This window comes from Carcharodon carcharias, chromosome 8, assembly GCF_017639515.1.
Source record: "Carcharodon carcharias isolate sCarCar2 chromosome 8, sCarCar2.pri, whole genome shotgun sequence".
NCBI lineage: Eukaryota > Metazoa > Chordata > Chondrichthyes > Lamniformes > Lamnidae > Carcharodon > Carcharodon carcharias.
The window spans coordinates 83,110,784-83,128,648 of record NC_054474.1 but is presented as its reverse complement, the minus strand read 5'-3'; the positions used below and the strand labels follow the sequence as shown (position 1 = coordinate 83,128,648).

Here is a 17,865-nt window from a genome sequence, read left to right as displayed (position 1 = left end):
ACCTTAAACACACTGAGTTTCAATGCCCCCTTTTATCCAGGGTGAAACAAAGTGTCAGGTCAGCTGGAATTCTAGTCCTATTGTAAAAAGAGATTGAGATGCTTATAAACTATAACAGTGTATTAACCTTCATCTGTATCTAATCTTTGTGTGTGAGAGGCGAGTGAATGGAACATTGTATCAAATTTGTGGTAAATGTATGATACTTAATAACCTTCTTTATTTTAAAACTCACAAAAAGCTTGGTGCTGGAATTATTTAATTGGGACGCTTGCTCTGACAGTAAGAAAACACACCTCTTGCATGTAAACATAGTGATCATGGGTAGTAAAAAGAAAAACGAATTCTATCTGTGACACTGGATATCACTTTTCTGCAGCTATCTGACAATCCAGGCATGTTGTTTTATTAAGAATGGCTGATCTACAAATTAAAAATTCCATGCTCCATTATTCCTTCATAGGGCCATGACCTTCATCGACCTTCATCAAGAATGCTTTAGTAATTTTTTTTGTTTAGAGAGGATGAGTAGCTAGAAGTGTCATGGATGATTTTTGTCACAGTGACATTGGCCTGATATTTATTTACATGTACGGATTTTGTGAGCAGGGATGGTGATGAGTGGGAGAGAGGGGAGGGAGGGTAGAAGGAGTTTCATTCTGCTTTGTGGAGCTTTGATATCACAACAGGGGTCCTTTATTTTCAAGCAGGTCTCTGCCCAGAAGCTAGGTTGATTCCCTGTCATGTGGGAAACACTCCAGAGGAGGTCACAGATGAGGAGTAGTAGGGAGCTTGCATTTGAGTTTGTGGTAGCATGGAAAGGGGGTGGGAGGGCAATCTCCAATGAAGAGGGGGGAGAGGTTCTGGGAAACCTGACCAGCCAGGGTTAAATGTAGTAGATAAATTAAATCTGAGGCATGCATCTGTATTATAATATTTAAGTAGCCAGCCTGTCTTCTGAGAGCAGGTTGTTTGCCCTCTCCTGTCCTGCTATCAATAAGTGAGCACCATAGCAGCAGGCTGGGGTTGTGTTTGAGTGTTTTCAAATTTTGACATCTGACCTGGCCCAAACACACCTGTTTTTGGAACTAAACTTCCCTCTGTTACATATAAATTACCTGATGATGCATTCCAGTGCAATTGATACCAAACTGTAATCAAAAGAAAGCTAATTAAACAGAAGGTAGAATATTGGGGTGAGGGCAGGGTGGAGGAGCAGAGAAAAGTATTAGGCAGATGCGGTATAAGTATTGAAATTTCAATTAGTGCTGGTTACATTGTTTATTACTGACGTGTAATTCAACTCAAAATATGGGTCACATTTATGCCAATTTTAATTTAGAGCCTGTGATCAAATGAAAATGGTATGCTTTTTGATTGGCTTTCAGGTGATTTTGGACTCAATCTTGCTTCCAGAATATTATACAGTTACCTCAAAAGTAACTGCATGACTGATACAACAAAATGATTAGGGAACAGTGCCACTGAAGCAAATCTCATTTTTTCTACATTTTGAAAGATTGCTTAACTATTAGCACATGTTCTATTATCCACCTAACAGGGGAGTAAACTGTCATTTGTGTGTGAAGGGGAGGAGAGCAAAGCATAAATGTTTATCTCTTCAGGTCAAATAGAGTGGAGTTATATTAAACAGAGTGCAATGCTTCTGTGCTATGTTCACCATATGGAGTGGAGTTATATTAAACAGACAGAGTGCAATGCTTCTGAGCTATCTTCATCATTTGCAAACTCACCAGTTTTTCTGAAGTCAGTCCAGTGCCCATTGGGTGTAATAGTAATTTCTGTGGGTGGAGTTGAAAGTCTCTGAATAACCTGCATCTGGAGTAATTGTTGACCTGTTGATGTGAAACAGTGTGGGGAATTGATAACTGCGTTCACATCTCTTAAACTGAAATCTGCACTCATTATCTGTAAAAACGGATTTCCATTACTCGCTGCATGTGAAAATAATTGATGCTTCAAAACAATAAAGTCTGGAAAAAAATGTTGCTTTTGATGGATTGTGTACAAGCAATGAAAGAACATACAAAACAAACACAGAATTACCTGGAAAAACTCAGTGGGTCTGGCAACATCGGCGGAGAAGAAAAGAGTTGACGTTTCGAGTCCTCATGACCCTTCGACAGAACTTGAGTTCGAGTCCAAGAAAGAGTTGAAATATAAGCTGGTTTAAGGTGTGTTGGGGGGGCAGAGAGAGAGAGAGAAGTGGAGGGGGTTGGTGTGGTTGTAGGGACAAACAAGCAGTGATAGAAGCAGATCATCAAAAGATGTCACCAACAGTAGAACAAAAGAACACATAGGTGTTAAAGCTGGTGATATTATCTAAACGAATGTGCTAATTAAGAATGGATGGTAGGGCACTCAAGGTATAGCTCTAGTGGGGGTGGGGAGAGCATAAAAGATTTAAAAATAATGGAAATAGGTGGGAAAAGAAAAATCTATATAATTTATTGGAAAAAAACAAAAGGAAGGGGGAAACAGAAAGGGGGTGGGGATGGGGGAGGGAGCTCAAGACCTAAAGTTGTTGAATTCAATATTCAGTCCGGAAGGCTGTAAAGTGCCTAGTCGGAAGATGAGGTGTTGTTCCACCAGTTTGCGTTGAAAGAACATACATTTAGTTAGAACTTTTCATTTCCTTAGAACAACATTTCACAACTGATTAATTACTTTTTGAGGTGTGGTTATTTCTGCACAGCTAGGTCCAACTGAAATAAATAACCAATTATTTATTCTGTGGTGTTGATCAAGTGATAAATATTGGTTGGAACAATGTCCTCCTGTTGAAATGGCATCTTTTGCATCCACCTTAATAAGAAGTTGAAATTAGATGGGTCAGTACTATGACCAGAAATCTACAGTGTGAGTGCAAATTTCTAAAGTGGGTTAAACATAACATTGGTCATGGAAATTGATGTTTATTATACAGCAAAAGCTTGGAAATAGATACCATGTAGAAAGGGAAAACAATACAACAGGGTTAGAAAGGCCATCCATTTAATCATAAACTGCCAGTCCAACAATTAACACTCTGAACAGGTATATAATTGCTTTTCCTGTGGCTCCATAATTAACCTGGAGACCTTAGAATTGAATAGAATGGGCCAGACTAAGGCAGGGCCTGATAAAGGTGGCGGTGTGTCTGGTGTGGTTCTTGGGAACTGAGAACTATAGGAAATCTGGAGGTGACGAAGCCAAACATACTCAGCAGAGGAAGTTAATTTGAAACGAAAATTAATGCTGCCTTCCAAATCCACACAGCTTATCCTAAAAAGTTAACATTTCCCAGAGTGCATAACATAAGCTGTAACATTTGCCTGAATTCCAATAATTGCTTTACTTTTCCTCTTCATTTAAAATCTTATTCAATATTGTTTCACTCAGCAAACTCTCATAGAAATGTTGAAGTCTCGTACAATTCTCTTTGAAATAATGGTTACAAATTTAAGATGGTTTCAGCTTTTTCTGTTATTTTATGGTGCTTACCTGCAGCAACGCCTTTTTAAATGGTAACTTTCTTCCAGTCCCTCTCTTTTAAATTTTTCTTTATTCATTTGAACATAAACATAATCATTGTTTTGAGTAGTGAAACTATAGGCCAGTTAGCCTAACATCTGTCATAGGGAAAATGTTAGAAGATATTATTAAAGATGTTATAACAAGGCACTTAGAAAAATCCAAGGGAATCAGGCAGAGTTGACCTGGTTGTGTAAAAGGGAAATTGTGTCTAACCAATTTATTGAAGTTCTTTGAAGGAGTCACGTGCTGTGAATAAAAGGGTGGATGTACTGTACTTAGAGTTCCAGAAGGCATTTGACACAGTGCCACATCAAAGATTATTGCGAAAAATAAAAGCTCACGGTGTAGGGGGTAATGTATTGGCATGGTTAGAAGATTAGCTAGCTAATAGGAAGCAGAGAATTGGCATAAATGGGTCTTTTTTTGGTTGGCAGGTTGTGACGAGTGGTGTGCCACAGGGATCAGTGCTGGGGCCTCAGCTTTTTACAATTTATATCAATGACTTGGATAAATGGACCGAAGAATTGGATGCTAAATTTGCTGATGACACAAAGATAGGTAGGAAAGTAAAGTGAAGAGGACATAAGGAGGCTACAAAGTGACATAGGTTAAATGAATGGGCAAAGATCTGTCAAATGGAGTATAATGTGGGCAAGTATGAAATTGTTCATTTTGGCAGGAAGAATAAAAAAGAAGCTTATTATCTAAATGGTGAGAGATTGCAGAGCTCTGAGATTCAGAGGGATCTGGGTGCCCTGGCGCATGAATCACAAAAAAGGTTAGTATGCAGGTACAGCAGGTAATTAGGAAAGCTAATAGGATGTTATCATTTATTGTAAGGGGAAATGATTACACAAGGAGGGAGGTTATGCTTCAGTTGTACAGAATTGAGACCACAATTGGAATATTGTGTACAGTACTGGTCTCCTTATTTAAAGAAAGATGTAAGTGCGTTAGAAGCAGTTCAGAGAAGGTTTACTAGACTATACCAGGAATGGGCGGGTTGTCTGATGAGAAATGTTTGGTCAGATTAGGCTTGTATCCACTGGGATTTAGAAGAGTAAGAGGTGACTTAATTGAAACCTTTAAGGTCCTGAGAGGTCATGACAAGGTGTATGTGGAGAGGATGTGGGACAATCTAGAACTAGTGGTCACTGTTTAAAAATAAAGGGTCACTCATTTAAGACAGCGGTGAGGAGAATTTTTTTTTCTCTGAGAGTTGAGAGCCTTTGGAACTCTCTTCCTCAAAGGGCAGTGGAAGCAGAGTGAATATTTTTAAGGCAGAGCTAAACAGATTCTTGCTTACCAAGGGGGTAAAAGGTTATCAAGGGGTAGGCAGGAATGTGGGGTTACATTCAGATCAGCCATGATTTTATTGAATGGCGGAGCAGGCTCAAGGGGCTGAGTGGCCTACTTCTGCGCTTAAATTGTATGTTTGTATGTATGTTCATGAATGGTCAGATCTGATCACAATGTTCTGTGTCTAAACTATTTTCCTGCCTGTAAAATATCCTGGAGTAAATGTTATTTTCTCCATTCTGCAACAAGACAGAACCCGAATAAAATCAAAAATATTACAGTTTGTAGAAATGTTCTATGACTGGAAGATCAATTAAGGTGTGAAGTAACCAAAACACACTTAAAGAAAGACAACTCTCCCCAAGGTGAATTCCAAATTTCAACTGAGACATAACTGAGGAATACTTTACAAAAAGTAAGAGACAATTGGGACTAATGCCCCAGTCATAGAGCAACAAGTGACCAGGAATTTTCCTGTCTGCCTCGGGACCCCAATGTCAGGGTCAAAAAGCAATCAGAAACCCGCACTGTATGGGAAACAATCACCTAGGGTGATTTTTTTCCCAAAGTGGCCAATTAGTGGCCAGAGGGTGGACTTTCCTTAAAGACGGTGGCCGGGCTCTCAAAGTTGGAGGTCCAATAGGATGTCATCCAGCACTGAAGAAGCAAAATCTTGCCTTTCTATGTGAAAGAGAGAGAGTGAGAGAGAAAGAGGGCACCTCAAGATAGAAGCACCCCGACTTTTTTAACTTTTAAGTTGAAAATTCCCCCCACCAACCGGACCACCATCATAGAGGGAGACCCCTCCTCAGGTGGGCCTATGGCTGCAGTTGAGGCCAGACAGGTGAAGAGGGCCCTCAAACTTGCCTGGAGCGCTGGCTCCCTGGCCTGCCACCAGGAGGCAGTTGGCCTGTTCCCTCAGGTGGCATGGAGGCCAACTGGATAGGCTTTAATTGGCCTTCAGCTGTTGTAAAGTGGCTGTCCACTACTTGCAGGTGGGTAGCCCTGCCTTCTCTATCTTGCCTCTGGGGAAATGGCCTGGGGGTGGGACAGAGCTGACACACCAACCAATGGCATAAAATTCTGCACCCTTCCACCTCTGTGCTCACCTCCAACAGGGCCTAAAAACCCAAATACTGAAACAGGAATGTAGTCTCACAGTGACCAGCACACAACTCTAGGAACTTAAGGCACCCATATACAGCAAAGTTATGAGGAAGTGATGGCATATTGGTAATGGTCATTCAGTTCAAGAGCATTTAGGGATGGGCAACAAATTTCATTGCCACAGAAGGTTGTGGAGGCCAGGTGATTGAGTGTATTTAAGACCAAGATAGATAAGTTCTTGATTGGTAAGGGGATCAAAGGTTACAGGGAAAAGGCGGGAGAATGGGGTTGAGAAATTTATCAGCCATGATTGAATGGCGGAGCAGACTCGATGGGCCGAATGGCCTAATTTCTGCTCCTCTGTCTTATGGTCGCAAATGCTGGCCTTGTGAGTGACGCCCACATTCCATGGAAGAATGAAAAAGTAACATTCAAATGCAGGCTCATGAATTCCATGTTTCACTTCATCTATTTTCTTCCTGCCACTGCTGAAAGAAAGTCAAGGCTGGAGATTTATGATTTCCACTGCAGAACCAACAGCTGCTCTTGTGGCAATGAAACTGGCTCTCCATTGTTATTGGTATGGTTTACATTAAAGAATGGCAGGAGGACAGTGTAACTGCTGTTGAAAACGCCACACTGAAGGAAAAGCACACTCAGCTTACCCCAAAAACTACCGAGTTTACAAACAATATCCCCTTAATAACAAAACCAACAAATTGCTAAACAAATACCTTTAAATCATTTCACTGACAATGAATAGTGCAGGGAGATTGAAAAGTAATGAGGACAAATAAGTGTAAATGTATTTTAATGCAAAATATTTTATTATTCACTATTTAAGAATTAACAATATAACTGGTGCGAGTATAGAGGCCAGGAGTTACTAACATTGGTAAGGCAAACAACTGGCCAAGATGGAACTCTGAAGGACCTTGAGTTACTAATTTAATTGTTATTTAAAAATGAAACTGTGAACAGATGCAGAAACATCTCCCAATTTCTAACTTTCCCTCTTGAAAATACTGCCTATAGCTAGGTTGCTGATTCCTCTGCTACCTCACCCAAGGGAACGTTTTACATGTGTGATAATAAGTGTTGGCAGACTTTTCAATCCAGACACATGTCTTTTCTAATACAGATCACTAGATAGCAGTCTGGAGTGGAAATCCTGAAGGACTTCTCCCCTCCCTTGCCCAGGGCTGTAATGTTTCAGCTGCTGCTCTGACTTAAATCAGCACAGACCAGGAATGTGATGTAATTCTCTTCAACAAAACAAAACACACAGCAGGTCAGGCAGCATCTGTAGAGAGAGAAACAGAATTAATAGCCACGATGTTTATTGAGGCAGGGATTTGAAAAGGGAGGAGGTGCCCTCAAATCCCCTGGAGTTTGAACGTTACATTGTGTGTGTTTCTTTTGAAACAGATTCCCCGTTTGCTAATAGACTTGGTGACCTGTTGAGTGGATAAATTCGACAACATGAGGCCACAGGCCAGAAGCAGGATGGTTTAGCAAGGTAGAGATCTTGGAGTGTGGTATAGCACAACGTGATTAGAAGGGTCCAGGGCGATTGCAGTGGGTTCGATATCATAGGGTTAGGGAGAAATTAGGTGGGTTGTTAGAGATCGGGGGAGAGATAGATGGAGGTCAGAAGAGAATCAGAAATCATGTGAGGGATTGAGGATTGGTGATGAGAGGGTCAGTGATCACAGAGTGAGGGGTCAGTGGTTGGGGAGGTGTCAGTGATGGCAAAGGTGGGGTGTTAACAAGTTAGCTTGTTGTGTCTGGAGGAAAATACTCTTGGCCCTCCTGTTCCACAAGCGATACTGTAATAGCACGTACCTATTTGATGTATCCAGCCCTTCTCACTCCCTTTACTTGCCTAATTTCCCAAGGCATGGGAAACTCAGCCAACATAGGATAAAAATATAAACCCTCTTATAATGGAGGTGCTCAGCCTCCTTAAAATGTTTCAGCAACTACCTACTTTCTGAGAGTGGATTGGCTGCTCATCCTGTGTTATAAACAGAAGTGGGCAGGTTCGAGTTGGGTTGGGTTCCTGTTTTAGATTGGAATATTTTAATTTTCCATCTGACTAAAATTCACCTCATTTGGGGATTAAATTGACCCCCCCCCCCCAATATTTTAGGTTAACAACCTTTCATAAGAACTGGAAGATGTTTGAGGTTGGCTTGGTAAGTACAGTGGGAAGTGCCTCTACTCACTATGATAATGTCACGAGGCTATGCCCCTTTAACTTTGAAAATATGATTTTTCAAATTTTCAACTGATTGGAAATGTCGCAATTTGAAATGAGACAGAGCAAACTACTTAAAAATGCAAGGCCAACTTCCAAGGTGAAGGTGAAAAACAAACAACTCACCTTCAGGGGAGTGTGAAAAGAGAAGCATTTCCTCTAAACCAGAGACCCATCAAAACTTGTCATTGTCTAAGGAAGAGCCATTAAATTGCAAAGTGCTGGATGCTGAAAGAATGGCTGCTACAGACAGACTCATCCAAAACCCCTTGGAAATACACAATGGGTGAAGTATAACAGACTAGGTTGCAGCCACTGCAGGGAGATTGTAAGAAAGACTTCAGCAGAAGAGACAGGCTAAAAGCTCGCTCTCCCTCTCTCTCTTTTGGACTAAGTGTATTACTCAGTTTGGATGCCAACTTTACCAGAAATCTACCTGCAAATGGAGATCTTGTAATAATTGCAACATTTTCTATATCTGATTCCATACATGAAACCAGCTAATCCAAATTGGCACATTTAAAAATCTACACGTCCAGAACAATCAGAGGACACTTAACTGTATATTCTCTTAACATTTTTTTTTTACTGGACTCTAGCTTCCCTTTTTTCTGATACTTGTGCGTGCGACATTGCGTTGTTGTTATTTTTTTTCCTCATGTTTAGTAGTTAATAAATTTGCTCTTTCTTTGACTCAAGAAAGTCCTGTTTGATTGTCTCCTTATTACTCACAGCTTTAATAGTTAAATGCACACTGATTTGGAAAAGGCATATCACGTGAAAAAGAAACTTAAACCTTTCTTGCGAACAACCGAGGAGGCTGAATGGAGGGGAGCCAGTTCACTCCTCCTCACTTGGTCATAACTATATCAATGCAGTGAAGTTAGAAAAGTTTGTCATACATTTCAAGTTCTGTTTATGTGGCATGGGGGGTGAAATCAGAGTTTATTCTGAAATCAAGGGCATATCTTGACCAGTTAAGGGGCAGGTGGTAGTGTAGTGGTGATGTCATTTCAGAGGCCCAGGCCAATACTCTGGGGGACCTAGGTTCAAGTCCCATCATAGCAGCTGATGGTATTTAAATTCAATTAATAAGTCTGGAATTGAAAACTAGCCTCAGTATTGGTGATCACGAAACTATCATCAATTATGATAAAAGCCCATGTGGTTCACTAATCTGCCATCCTTACCTGGTCTGACCTACTTGTAACTCCAGATCCACAGCAAGGTGGTTGACCCTTAACTGCCCTGTGCAATTGCCTGGCAAGCCGCTTAGTTCAAGGGCAATAAGGGACAGGCAACAAATACTGGCCTTGCCAGAGGCACCCACATGCCATGAAAGAATAAAGGAAAAAAGTTAGGCAAACAAATTGGAATTCAGATAGTTCAGTCAACTTGTCTAAAGCCCAACTTTACTATTTTTTGAGCATTGAGTGCTTGTAATATCACAGTGAGCGGGAACTTTATGTTTATTTCCTAAGGAATAAGAATGCAGCAAAATAAAATGCAATAGATTCCTGGATGAAAAATGCATTGCTATGCTGTGTTGCTGTAATTATGAGAATAAAAAGTTATCTGCCAAAGACTTACTGGAACATGGACAACATAGTGGGAGTTAAAACAATGATTGGTCTCCAGTGACTATTTTGAAGGAGGAACTACTTTTAGCTTTGGAAATATGGAATGAGTTTCTCTGATGGTTCAATGGTGGAAAATATAATACAAAGGCATACTGGTCCAAAACAGTCTAGACTTGATCGATGGTCTGCACTGAGGAAAGATGATTTCAGCTTCAAAGGCAGGAGAGATCTTCCAACTGGCCTCAGTGCTAATGGAGCCAAGCAGAGAAAATAAATGCCGGAGTTTCTGCTCATGATTACTATGCAGTGACTCCTGCTGGAAAATGTGGATGTAGGTGTCGGTTGCAATATCAGTATGGGCTCAGTTTTGATGTCCACTATGGAATAGTCAATACATTTTGCTGTTTAAACTCAAAAATGAACCCTAGCTAAGTCAGGATCTTCATGAAAAAGGAAATAAAATTCGAGAAAAAAATGGAATGTGTAGAATGAAATTGCAGTAGGGTTTGCTGTGTGTATAATAGTTGTATCCCCATCATCAATATGCTATTAGTGGCATTGGAAACAAATTAGAGGTTGTTCACTGCTCGCTCGGGTAGGATTCTTTTAAGAAATCTGTGGTGCCTTAACGGAAAACTGCAGATTTTAATTTTCAGATAGTTTAGAAATTCACTAAAGATCAACTGCAGTCTCTTCAAAATCATTAGACAGCACTGATCCAGTGAAATCGTTTATTAATGGCAAGCAGGCACTCTGGTGCCAATAAAGGACCCTTGTGATTAGCTGAGGCTGTGATGAAAGGCATAGAGAGGAACATAGAATCAGAGAAACCAATCGAGTTAGTCATAAATGCTAGTGCAGCATTTGAGGCAGGACAGATCCCTGTGGGAGGGATCACAGCTGCTTGAAGAGCAACAGCAGAATTCATCAAACCACAGAACTGTGCTGACTGCAATAACTGTGCTCAGTCCGAAGAGAAGTCCAGGGTTCAAGATTTAAAACTTTGGTTGGAATTGCTGGTTGGATTTTGAGTTAAAGATGTTGACTACACCTTACAAATCTACTGAAAATGGTAAGTTCTAATAATTAATTGGTTATTAAACCAACATGTAGCATCTACATTTTTCTGTATCACTACCCCTTTAGTGCAGTGGAAATGAAATAGAATTAGATTAAAATAAGTGCCATAAATTACAGCTTACAAAGGGACCTGGCATATAAGGCGACCCCATTTTTCCAGCCCCAAAAATTATTTTTATACTCGGTGTATAAGTCAACCACTGCCCCCCTCCCCCTGTCCCTGACATTTTCAGCCACAGCATGCTATACTGGCATTAGTGTTGGCCTCAATTTTATTTATTCATTCATGGGATGTGGGTGTCACTTGCTAAGTCAACATTTATTGCCCATCCCTAATTGCCCTTGAGAAGGTGGTAGTAAGCTACCTGCTTGAACTGCTGCAGTCCATGTGTTTTGAGAACACCCACAGTGCTGTTTTACACCTCACAATGCATGTTTTACTTAACTTATAACTGGGTGGAATGGATCAAGTGGGCAATACAAGCTGTGTTGCAAAGTTGCATGGGATTTTAAGACATGCCCACTCTTTGTGTCGGATGCTGATGACTCTTCAAAATGGCGACCACCCACATGACGCTGGCGGTTCACTTTTATAAGTGGCATATAAGTCAACCTCCATTTTTGGAAGGAATTTCCGAGGCTTCAAAAGTCAAGTTATATACCAACATCTTTGTATTTTGCTTAAATCTAGAGTTTGCTTACATCATATTTTTTGATTTAAGTGGGGATGACACTGTTGAAATGTGACCTGCCAAAACAATATACTTTTAAAAATGTAAAGCACAATATTTAAGGAGTCTCCTAACTCATTCCTAGATTCAACATCGCTGCTAACCACTTCATGTAATGTTATTAAACAGAATGTCTTGAAAGTAGGTGCTGCATTCATACAATAACCAGTGTCAGCCTGAAGTGAAGTGCATTGAATACCGTAGTGCGTTGTGAATGCAGCTTGAATCCACAGTCAGCAGCCTAACATTGAACAAAAAGGATTTAAACTACCTGGAGAAGTATCACTCTGTTTTCCTTCAAAGTCAATTTGTGCCTTAACACCGGATTTACATAATGTGATTCTGGGATTTCCCATGTATTTGTGGGCAGATACACACTCAATTGGTGCATATATCAAATACGTGGCTTAAAATATCACAGAATTTCAGGCATGAGCAAATTAAAGATGTAAATACAGTATGCTTAAATCACCTCAATCATTTACAGCCATCCATTGATCCTTCGACTCAAACATATTCTGCCCATAATAATGACCACCACTAGTTTACAGACCCTCAAACGTGAGTTTCTTACCACTGTGTTTGTCCAGCGGCTCTCTTCAAATTGCAGTCAGATTTTCAGCCACAGGAATCAAAATAATTTAATTAAATTCTCATTTAATTTTTATAAGTACATCTTGTTCTGTATTTTCTGTTTCTTTTAATGCCTTTTCATGGCATTAGTATATGCTATTTTAAAATTGCAGGTTCTTAAACATGCTGTGTATAAATTATGCGTGAATGAGTTCAAACTTTAATTTTCATAATTAAAGGAGGGAAATATGAGTTCTGTACTTTCCCTGCCTTCCAATTGTTTATGCTGATTTACATTCATTTTATGTCGGACCATATTCTAATGAGATTCACAGGAACTCTGAGTCTCATTTAGAATTGGCAGAATGGGAGTGGGAATGGGTGCAATTTTGGGTCAGACTTCCGGGTTGCACCCACTGATGTAATTCCCCCAAATTTAACATCAGTGATGCAGCCAAAATGGCTATACCCTAACAAAGAAAAAGAAAGAATTGCATTTATGCGGCACCTTTAATGATCTCAAGATGTCCCAAAGTGTTTCCAGTCCAAGATGTACTGACAATATATCTATTGTCCAAGTGCACAATTAACCTATATCTCTCTTTGAAACTGATAAATCTGCTTCTAGTTTTAAAACAGGAATGCCACTTTGGTCAATAAAAGTGCATGTCACCAAATCTGAACATCTGTACCATTTCAAACTTATAATCACAAATTCACACCAACCCTGATTAGTAAGTTGCTGGCAGTTAGAACACCTAAGCAGTGCTAGGGACATCTTGCAACATCACTGCCAATGAGTGGCTTAGGCTAGAATCTTATTTGAGCAAGTTACAAAGCTTAGGAATGAATCTGTTGAAATAAGATTTTCCTTTAAAGTATAAATATTCAAGCAATTTTTTATTGGCTCAATAAACAATTGTGTGTGTTTATCCACACTCATTGTTTTACTGTGTTTTTAGTTTTGCTAGCACCGGGCTGTGAAACAACCATCAACTCAACATGTTAGACCAGCACAAAAACAGAATTACCTGGAAAAACTCAGCAGGTCTGGCAGCATCAGCGGAGAAGAAAAGAGTTGACGTTTCGAGTCCTCATGACCCTTCGACAGAACTTGAGTTCGAATCCAAGAAAGAGTTGAAATATAAGCTGGTTTAAGGTGTGTGTGTGGGGGGGCGGAGAGATAGAGAGAGAGAGAGGTGGAGGGGGGGGTGTGGTTGTAGGGACAAACAATCAGTGATAGAAGCAGATCATCAAAAGATGTCAACGACAATAGTACAATAGAACACATAGGTGTTAAAGTTAAAGTTGGTGATATTATCTAAACGAATGTGCTAATTAAGAATGGATGGTAGGGCACTCAAGGTATAGCTCTAGTGGGATTTTTTTTTAAATAATGGAAATAGGTGGGAAAAGGAAAATCTTTATAATTTATTGGAAAAAAAAGGAAGGGGGAAACAGAAAGGGGGTGGGGATGGGGGAGGGAGCTCACGACCTAAAGTTGTTGAATTCAATATTCAGTCCGGAAGGCTGTAAAGTCCCTTGTCGGAAGATGAGGTGTTGTTCTTCCAGTTTGCGTTGGGCTTCACTGGAACAATGCAGCAAGCCAAGGACAGACATGTGGGCAAGAGAGCAGGGTGGAGTGTTAAAATGGCAAGCGACAGGGAGGTTTGGGTCATTCTTGCGGACAGACCGCAGGTGTTCTGCAAAGCGGTCGCCCAGTTTACGTTTGGTCTCTCTAATGTAGAGGAGACCACATTGGGAGCAACGAATGCAGTAGACTAAGTTGGGGGAAATGCAAGTGAAATGCTGCTTCACTTGAAAGGAGTGTTTGGGTCCTTGGACGGTGAGGAGAGAGGAAGTGAAGGGGCAGGTGTTGCATCTTTTGCGTGGGCATGGGGTGGTGCCATAGGAGGGGGTTGAGGAGTAGGGGGTGATGGAAGAGTGGACCAGGGTGTCCCGGAGGGAGCGATCCCTACGGAATTCTGATAAGGGGGGTGAAGGGAAGATGTGTTTGGTGGTGGGATCATGCTGGAGTTGGAGGAAATGGCGGAGGATGATCCTTTGAATGCGGAGGCTGGTGGGGTGATAAGTGAGGACAAGGGGGACCCTATCATGTTTCTGGGAGGGAGGAGAAGGCGTGAGGGCGGATGCGCGGGAGATGGGCCGGACACGGTTGAGGGCCCTGTCAACGACCGTGGGTGGAAAACCTCGTTTAAGGAAGAAGGAGGACATGTCAGAGGAACTGTTTTTGAATGTAGCATCATCGGAACAGATGCGACGGAGGCGAAGGAACTGAGAGAATGGGATGGAGTCCTTACAGGAAGCGGGGTGTGAGGAGCTGTAGTCGAGATAGCTGTGGAAGTCGGTGGGTTTGTAATGGATATTGGTGGACAGTCTATCTATTACAAACCCACCGACTCCCACAGCTATCTCGACTACAGCTCCTCACACCCCGCTTCCTGTAAGGACTCCATCCCATTCTCTCAGTTCCTTCGCCTCCGTCGCATCTGTTCCGATGATGCTACGTTCAAAGACAGTTCCTCTGACATGTCCTCCTTCTTCCTTAACCGAGGTTTTCCACCCACGGTCGTTGACAGGGCCCTCAACCGTGTCCGGCCCATCTCCCGCGCATCCGCCCTCATGCCTTCTCCTCCCTCCTAGAAACATGATAGGGTCACCCTTGTCCTCACCTATCACCCCACCAGCCTCCGCATTCAAAGGATCATCCTCAGCCATTTCCGCCAACTCCAGCATGATGCCACCACCAAACACATCTTCCCTTCACCCCCCTTATCGGCATTCCGTAGGGATCGCTCCCTCCGGGACACCCTGGTCCACTCCTCCATCACCCCCTACTCCTCAACCCCCTCCTATGGCACCACCCCATGCCCACGCAAAAGATGCAACACCTGCCCCTTCACTTCCTCTCTCCTCACCGTCCAAGGACCCAAACACTCCTTTCAAGTGAAGCAGCATTTCACTTGCATTTCCCCCAACTTAGTCTACTGCATTCGTTGCTCCCAATGTGGTCTCCTCTACATTGGAGAGACCAAACGTAAACTGGGCGACCGCTTTGCAGAACACCTGCGGTCTGTCCACAAGAATGACCCAAACCTCCCTGTCGCTTGCCATTTTAACACTCCACCCTGCTCTCTTGCCCACATGTCTGTCCTTGGCTTGCTGCATTGTTCCAGTGAAGCCCAATGCAAACTGGAGGAACAACACCTCATCTTCCGACTAGGGACTTTACAGCCTTCCAGACTGAATATTGAATTCAACAACTTTAGGTCGTGAGCTCCCTCCCCCATCCCCACCCCCTTTCTGTTTCCTTTTTTTCCCAATAAATTATAAAGATTTTCCTTTTCCCACCTATTTCCATTATTTAAAAAAAACCCCACTAGAGCTATACCTTGAGTGCCCTACCATCCATTCTTAATTAGCACATTCGTTTAGATAATATCACCAACTTTAACTTTAACACCTATGTGTTCTATTGTACTATTGTCGTTGACATCTTTTGATGATCTGCTTCTATCATTGCTTGTTTGTCCCTACAGCCACACCCCCCCCACCTCCACCTCTCTCTCTCTCTATCTCTCCGCCCCCCCACAGACACACCTTAAACCAGCTTATATTTCAACTCTTTCTTGGACTCGAACTCAAGTTCTGTCGAAGGGTCATGAGGACTCGAAACGTCAACTCTTTTCTTCTCCGCCGATGCTGCCAGACCTGTTGAGTTTTTCCAGGTAATTCTGTTTTTGTTTTGGATTTCCAGCATCCGCAGTTTTTTTGTTTTTATCTCTATGTTAGACCAGCAGTTCAGCAGGATAATGCTTTTTCTGACTTTTCAATAATGTTACCATGACTTGTAAAATACGAGTGTAGTAACTGAGGCTAAAATGTTTCACTTCCGAGTTGCTCCTTTCTTTGCTCCAGCAACTAAAGTTTACAAGTTGCTTTTCTCAATTTTACTCTCAATTCCTTACTCTTGATATTTCTGACTTCTGAATCTGTGTATTCTCTGTTTCCCTGTTTGCAGATAGTAATTTTCTGCCAGTACCAATTGTCTTCTGTTCTTCAATATTGCACTCATCAGGTTCTGAGGGATGGTTGCAGGCCGACACAGTAAGTCCCAGATGTACTGACATCAAAGCGTCTCAGTGCTAGATGTTCATCAGAGATTATCCAGTGAATACCAGGAAGGCAACACTTCATCAGTATCCCTTCAATTTTTTAACACATGGCTCCACTAGTGAATGCTGATGTGTTGTATTCTCCTTTGCTAAGAAAAACTAGTGTGAGAGTCAATTCCCAAAAATGTGCAGGATTGTAAAATGGACTGGGGGAAGGTAAATTGAGTTCCTTCAGCTGTCATGTTCCTCTTCAGCCAATGGGGAGGTGAAATGTAATATGGCTGCTTTCGGTCACTAGGTTCCCCTTCAGCCATTAGAGAGGGGAATGCAGTGCGAATGCTTTCCGTCATCCACTCCTTCAACCACTTGGTAATGGATTGGACAGGGGGAAGCTGTTGCACATAGCATTTGGTCACCATACTATTCATTCATTGGGGGGGGGGAGATGAATAATCTTGTTTCTTTTGTTACCATGCCTGCTCCTTCAGCTGGTGGTAGAAGGAAGAGTGCATGATTTTTGCTCTGAGCAGGTGGCTCAGTTGGTAGCGCTCTTACCTCAGAGTCAAAAAGTTGTGAGTTCAAGTTTCACTCCAGATCCTGAGCACAAAAATCTAAGCTGACAATCCAGTGCAATACCAAGGGAATCTGTCAGAAGTGTTGTCTTTTGGATAAAAAGTTAAACAGAGGCTCCATCTGCCCTCACATGGACATATTGGACACTATGATATTATTTTGAAGAAGGACAGAGGACTTACCTCAGCATCCTGGCCAACATATACCCCCCTATTAACATCACAAAGACAGATTACCTGGTCATTATCTCAGATCAGTAAGAGTTTGCTGCTTGCAATTTGGCTACTGCGTTTCCTACATAGTTTCACTCCAAAAAATACTTGGCAGCAAAAGACTTTAGAACATCCTGAGGTAATGAAAGACACTATAGAAATGCAAATCTTTCTTTTTTCTTTTCTGTGATAACCCTTAAAGGCACTCCATGCATCACTTAGAGGAATTGTACTTTTTTATTTGTCATCTTTATCTAATTATTTTTCACCCCTCATTAGACAATGGTCAATATAAGTGTTCAGTTTACAAGAACAGTAGCTCACTACTCTGAGCTGTGTCGATACCCAAAAAACAGCCATTTAGAGATGCATGATAGCAGATTGGAATGATTATTTGATTTCTTGTGGTAGATTAGAGATTCTGTAGTGTCACTGTGAAGCTCAAATATATTTATTTTGTGTCCAAATTTCTTTCTTGTTTTAATTCTGCTAATATTTTTCCAAGAGACATCACAATATATTCAAGATATTGAAGCCCTGAACATGATTATGTATTGGATCAGATGACCCACTTGCACATCCAAAGCACTACTTTGCTTGATTTATTTTTGTCACATCTCAAATCTCATTCCTGGATGAATGCTGAAAGTGGTTAGTGTACTGAATAGTTCAGTGGTAAAAACCTGCCTTTAGGCTTTAAAGCATCACACAGCAACCAGCCAAAGCTGCTTTTTATGTTGTCTTTTTTGACTTTAGTCCAGGGAGACTGACCTCCAT

At 41.4% G+C, this 17,865-nt stretch overlaps 1 protein-coding gene across 4 annotated transcripts in view; it reads left to right on the top strand.

Annotated features, from left to right (window-relative positions):
- Window positions 1-17,865, top strand: part of afap1l1a (actin filament associated protein 1-like 1a) — a 231,724-nt gene that overhangs the window by 92,615 nt on the left and 121,244 nt on the right. The window contains exon 1 of one of the 4 annotated variants that reach the window (XM_041194164.1): window positions 10,759-10,855. The exons of the other annotated variants lie outside the window; for them this stretch is intronic. Coding sequence (XP_041050098.1) covers window positions 10,822-10,855 — 34 coding nt within the window. The 5' untranslated portion in view covers window positions 10,759-10,821. Of the gene's footprint in view, window positions 1-10,758; window positions 10,856-17,865 lie in introns of those variants that run through there. 4 annotated transcript variants of the gene reach the window in all.